The sequence below is a fragment of the Cariama cristata genome, unplaced genomic scaffold, assembly GCF_000690535.1.
Source record: "Cariama cristata isolate BGI_N322 unplaced genomic scaffold, ASM69053v1 scaffold40279, whole genome shotgun sequence".
Lineage (NCBI taxonomy): Eukaryota > Metazoa > Chordata > Aves > Cariamiformes > Cariamidae > Cariama > Cariama cristata.
Window position 1 is genome coordinate 1 of NW_009635964.1, and position 6127 is coordinate 6127.

At 43.5% G+C, this 6127-nt stretch overlaps 1 protein-coding gene across 1 annotated transcript; it reads left to right on the forward strand.

The window, feature by feature from the left end:
* The first annotated feature begins 6 nt into the window (after positions 1 to 6).
* On the forward strand, positions 7 to 3336 carry MYOD1 (myogenic differentiation 1). Its single transcript, XM_009707728.1, has 3 exons — positions 7 to 442; positions 1951 to 2029; positions 2659 to 3336. Exons 1-3 carry the CDS (start codon positions 203 to 205, stop codon positions 2904 to 2906), a joined length of 567 nt encoding a protein of 188 aa, XP_009706030.1. The 5' UTR covers positions 7 to 202; the 3' UTR covers positions 2907 to 3336.
* The last annotated feature ends 2791 nt before the right edge of the window (positions 3337 to 6127 follow it).

The window sequence follows — 6127 nt, forward strand, 5'->3', positions numbered from 1 at the left end:
GGACCCCCGGCTGGTGCACGTGGGGGGCCTGCTGAAGCCCGAGGAGCACCCGCACCACCATGGGCACCACCATGGGCACCCGCATGAGGAGGAGCACGTCCGAGCACCCAGTGGGCACCACCAGGCTGGCCGCTGCCTGCTGTGGGCCTGCAAGGCTTGCAAGAGGAAGACTACTAATGCCGACCGCCGTAAGGCTGCCACTATGAGGGAGCGGCGGCGGCTCAGCAAGGTGAATGAGGCCTTTGAGACCCTCAAGCGCTGCACCTCCACCAACCCCAACCAGCGCCTGCCTAAGGTGGAGATCCTGCGCAATGCCATCCGCTACATCGAGAGCCTGCAGGCGCTGCTGCGGGAGCAGGAGGACGCTTACTACCCAGTGCTGGAGCACTACAGCGGGGAATCAGATGCCTCCAGCCCTCGCTCCAACTGCTCTGATGGCATGGTGAGTGCCCCAGGGACGACAGCCTGCCACCGAGGTGCTCCAGACGCTGTCGGTCCAAACCTGCGCAGGGCGAGTCGCCTCCTCCTGCCTTTCCTATAGCAGCTGTTTTCCGTACCTCCCCAGGCAGAAGACAAAGTCCTTTCTCATGCCTTGAGCTCCAGCAGCAAAGGGAGGGGGGGTCCCCACACGCCAGGATCTCTAGGAAAGAAGAAAAATCTCTTAACACACTTTTTTTCCCCTGGGATGAGAAATTAGGCAGGTCCCCCTGTGTCCTGGGGAAGCTAGGGGAGAGCTTCTGGGGGAGCACTATGGGAAGCTGCCTGGGATGGGTACCTGGCATGGTGAGGTCTGAGCCCTGCCTGTGCTCCTGTACCTCCTGGGGCATCTCTGTTTCCATCTTCTGCTGTATCATTACCTTTGAATCCTCTAAGGACAGCAGAGGGGAAGGTCCCCCTTGGTCATGGTAGTTACAGGGGAACTGATAAGAGTCTGGGTTTTGTTTTCTGCCATTCGTCATGATAACAGGAGGAGAGTCTAAGCAACAGGAGTTGTTTTTCTTGACCCTTAAGAAAAAGGTTTTTCATTTCTCCTCACACTTCATCCCCTCCATAGAGATTTACCAGCAATAGGAAGGAGACCCCAGGCTTCCAGTCCTGTTTGTACGTTACAGGGCGGGGAAAACAAGGGTGGGTGCCAGAGAGGGTGTCTCATCACCACATATTTTCACTGGGACTATAGGCTCTGACTCTGGTCTGACTCTGGGGTGGTGGGATGTGGTGACTGGAGTGCAGGACAGCTGTCTGGGACAGGATCTCGACAGCACTTTAAGACCTGAGATTTTTTTTCTGTGCTGTGGTGGGGATAATCATTACAGAGTTGAGTATCTGCGATTATGAGATAGTGGGCAGATTGGAGAGAATGTCTACACAAATGATCCCTCCTCAAATTACAGCCTTTTTCTTTTGTCCAAAAGAGCAATTTCATTGTGGGTTAAAGTATTGGAAACAAATATATTGGTCAATGTTTTGGGTTTTTTTCCTGTACAAAATGGAAATAGGAAGAGAAAATAAAGGAAATAACAAGGGACAAAGGTAGACTAGAGGCTTTTTAAGAGGAACTCATGTTTGGAAAAACCTTTAAAAATTAAACCAAAAAAAGACTCATTACCCTCTTGGTCTCCCTGTTGTAAATTGAAGATACGTGTAGGGCAGTATCTGATCAGAATGCTGGAAAACCTCATCTCATTTGTAAAAGTACAGCATTCGATACAAGAATAATGGTAATTTTACTTTAGAACAGCCGTGCCACATACAATATTCTGGGGTGAATCGCCTTCTAGACAAGTTAATTTCTGCCTCATTCAAAGAAACTACAACTTGATGGTGTCTCAGCCAGGACTGGAAAGATGGCACAGGCTAGGGGCTGAAATATGAAATTGGAGGGTTACTGGGATTTCAGTAAATGCTGTCCCCAACCAGTGACCTCATTCAGATTGCTCTCCTTTCCAGATGGAGTACAGTGGGCCTCCTTGCAGCTCTCACAGAAGAAACAGCTATGACAGCAGCTACTACACAGAATCACCAAATGGTGAGTATGTGCTGTAACAGCCGTGTGAAACACGGAGACAGAGGCAGTCAATGCAGCAGACTTCCCCGTACTTTCTCTGTCCCCGGTTGTTTAGCTGAGCCCAGTTGGGCTGAAAGAGGAACCTACCTTTTCAGCCAGCGAGCTGTTGATGCTAGTAGAAGCATTGGGTTTCCTCTAGATGTATTTGCAAATATGGGGATATGTTACAGCTGCGTTTCCTATTTTGCAAATACAACATCTGGATAAAAATATATTCTTCTTTTCAACTAATTTTCAGTGTTTAACGATGTTTTGCATGAAGACTTTTCTAACTCTATCATTGATCCAAACGGGAGAAATTGTCGATTGATTTCACATCTTCCCTTCCCTTTCTATGGACTAAAGTGAAGCCCTGGATCTGCCATGCCCCAAAAGTAGCATACTTTGGTTGGGTCTGTCTTCCATTTTGCAAATTACAGTCTCTGTTTTCTGATAATTGGCGTCCTTCACCAATATTCATTTCCTCTGAATCTTTATATGCTCAAAGATGCATACTGTCAGCCACTCAGTGGGGTTTTATGGAAGAACTACGTCCTACTGACATTAAGTACCCATTGGATAAACTGAGCATGTTTTTGTCTGTTTTTTAGACCCAAAGCACGGGAAGAGTTCTGTTGTTTCCAGCCTTGATTGCCTCTCAAGCATTGTAGAGAGGATTTCCACAGATAACTCCACATGTCCTATACTGCCTCCAGTCGAAACTGTTGCTGAAGGGAGTCCCTGTTCCCCCCCAGAAGGAGCAAGTCTGAATGATACTGGAGCCCAAATTCCTTCCCCCACCAACTGCACCCCACTTCCCCAGGATAGCAGCAGCAATCCTATCTACCAAGTGCTATAAAGGCAGGTCAAGCTGGACTGCACTGAAAACAAATTGCTTCCAAATCAGCCGTGCTCCGAGGCTGCCTTCTAGGACTGAAAAGACTTCTTAAGACTTGTTCCAGTTTTAAAATACCACTCAAAATTCCTTCAAATATATAACTTCTCAAATCTGTATTACTTCAAAATACACATAGTTATTTATTTGTTGTTAAACTAAAGCTATTTAATGTGTCTAGAGATAAAATTGTATACCATGAAATGGCCAATGTTTAATCTGGGCTTTGGGGAATAGGAACCTGGATCTTGAATGTGGAGGAGAATAGAAATCTACAACAGTATTGCTCCTGTTCTGGCCAAAATAAGGTTGTGGACCATTTTTTATAAACTTTTTGTATAACTGTAAATAAGAGTTGCTTTGCAAAAAAAAGGGAAAAAAAGAGGAAAAGAAAGAAAAAAAAGAAACAAAAGCAAAAAATAAAACCAAAACAAAATGGAGAAGAAATATTTAATATTGCTTGGTTTGTTGTGTCAACCTTTAACTTTATATATTTATACGATGTGGTTGCCAAGAATGTTTTCAACAGTATTCTAAATAAAGACCCTTATTTATAAAATCTGTGGCGTTATCTTGACTTTCATGAAGGCTTCTAGAATTACTAGTGCATTTAGGAGTGGTATTAAGATCGCTGCCTTGGCAGGAAGAAGATACAGGCTCTGATTCAGCAAAGAAATCAACAACATGCTTCAGTTGCACTACTTTCAACTACTTTGCATAAATATATTGCTGAAAAGTGGTCTACTTTCTTCATATTGTATCTTGCTGATTTCTAAACCAAGTCTTGCACATCAGTTGTCATTATTAAAGAGATCTGTAAGGTAAATAAGCATGTTTCTCTTCCTACCCCTAAAGTTTACAATTGCATTATAGGACTTGATCTTACAAAGATGAGTTAGCACTAGGAATCATAATAAATTAGATTCCAAATTCCAGCGCAGCTACCATAACTTAAAGTCATACAACAGCATCTCACAAGACGAGGTACTACAATCCTGAACAAATGTTGAGATTTTTCAGGTTCTAATTTTCAAGTGTTTGTGCCACATTCATACATTCTCAGGTGTTAGAAAATAATTGCAAAGGATTTTTTGTCATAAAGTTCAAGGTATAGATCACAGTTTTCCTCAAGTTCAGGTTGGAATTTAGGCCAAAGATATAGGCAGTTTTAATTTGGATTTGAACTTTATGCATCTCTGGCAGCGCTACTCCAGGGATTTACTTCTTGTTTAGAGCGTCTCCAAAAATAACCAGTGGGCTATGTTTCATTCAGTATATATGTGTAACCTTGCAAGCTTGCCGGGAAACTGAAAAATGTTAAGCCCTGAGAGGTTGTCATTGGTAAGTAACCATTAGGGCATTTCTGTACATTTCAACAAGAATAACCAGCAGTTACAGCCAATGTAAAACAACCCATTTCTTGTCATATTCCTGTGATTTAGGGATTTTCTTTAAACATCACAGTAAAAAAAAACAACAACAAAAACAACAACAACAACAACAAAAAACAACCAAAAAACAAAGCAAACCCCACCTCAAAAACCAACCCAGATATCGTCATCAGCTCTAAATACTTTGATGACAGATCAGTTGTTGTATTCTCTCTTAGGTGACTATTAAAGAGGGAATTTGTGCAACTCTTACCTCTTAAGTAGGAAGAAGAAAGAGGGAACAGCTAATTCCTTGGGAATGTCTCCCACTCCTTTAGTCATGGGGGCCTTGAAGATCAATGCTCCATGGAGAGAAGAGGAGTGAGCAGCCTTGTGTCCAGCTGAGCAATGCACTTGCTTCTCCTTCCTCCTGAGGCAGAGGCATGCTCTGAGTTCGCTGTCTTACCCAAAGCGAGAGGAGCAGGGAAGGTAGCAGCCACGGGGATTCCTTCCTCATCTGTGCACTTGTCACTATGGTGGACGATAAATCGGCACTGAGTCACAGGACCACTCTGCGGAGCAGGCCATGGTCCCACGGATCAGAGGGCACTCTGGGGCAGGACTGGCCCCTCAATAGCTTCATCCAAGTCCAACTTTGTAAAAGTCTCCCATTGATTTCACTGTGGGCAGAAAACAGTCCAACCTGTAAAGGTTGAGCTTACCCCTTTCATTTTTCCATTAAAACTAAAAATTAAGTGAACTTGAGAATGTGATAATTCTAACTAGCATGAATTGGAAAGGTCTCTACCAAGGTCAGAAAAATGCCCCAGGTTAGTTTGAAGCCAATATCACAAACTTAGAAAAACTAAAGAGAGACAGTTAGAGCCTCACAAGTCAATGCCTCGCACATCAACAATAAAATTTTAATGGCCTCTAGCAAACACTCAATCAGGCCCACAGTGCAAAAGACCAAAAGATGCTTGTGTGACATACTATAGATCTTGCCATCCCTGTACTCTGAGGCTGGTAAAAGTATCAGTTTTACTGTCACGTAAATGGCAACCAAGAACTATTTTGCCAGCTCAGGAACTCCAGGGACTCTATACATACTGGCAGCACAAAGTTCAGGCCTGCCTCGCTACAGCACCCCACTTCTGCAGCACACAATAGGGTGTACCTGGCTGTAAAGCTGGCAGGGCAGAGTGTACATGGGGTGCTTGTGCTCAACAATGTACATGCAGTCCCATGTGAAGTCATGTATATTGCATTTCACTGATTTATTTTAGCAACCCAAGTTTCCACATACTGATGTTAATGTTACAACAGAGAACAAGCATTTAGCACATCCCAAAATAGATGGATGGATGAAGAAGAAAAAAATATTCACAGGTTTCCTATGCAGAGCCAATCTTTTTCCCATTGATGTCAGTGAGAAAAGTCCACTGGAGTAAGACCAAAGGGAGCCAATGCTGATAAATACATGTTTAGGTTACAGCTATATTTATTTTTGAACTTAAACAAGGCAAATGTGCTCCCTGTGCAATTTCTTTCTGTCTATTTCTAAGGTAATACATTTAAAACAAATGCCTGAAGTTACTCTACTCCCCCATGCATGAAGAGGACTGCATGTTACTGGTAGAAGTACATACCAGCCTATGGGCAAATATTCTGAAGCTGGAAATATTTGGATTCAGAGCTTTAGTTTAGTTCTGACAGTGGCTGAGGAACAGATACAAGACTGATCCAACATTTACAAACTTTGGTTCTTAAATTTGGCTCCTGAAGGTGTATTTAGGCATTTAGGGCTGATCCTAC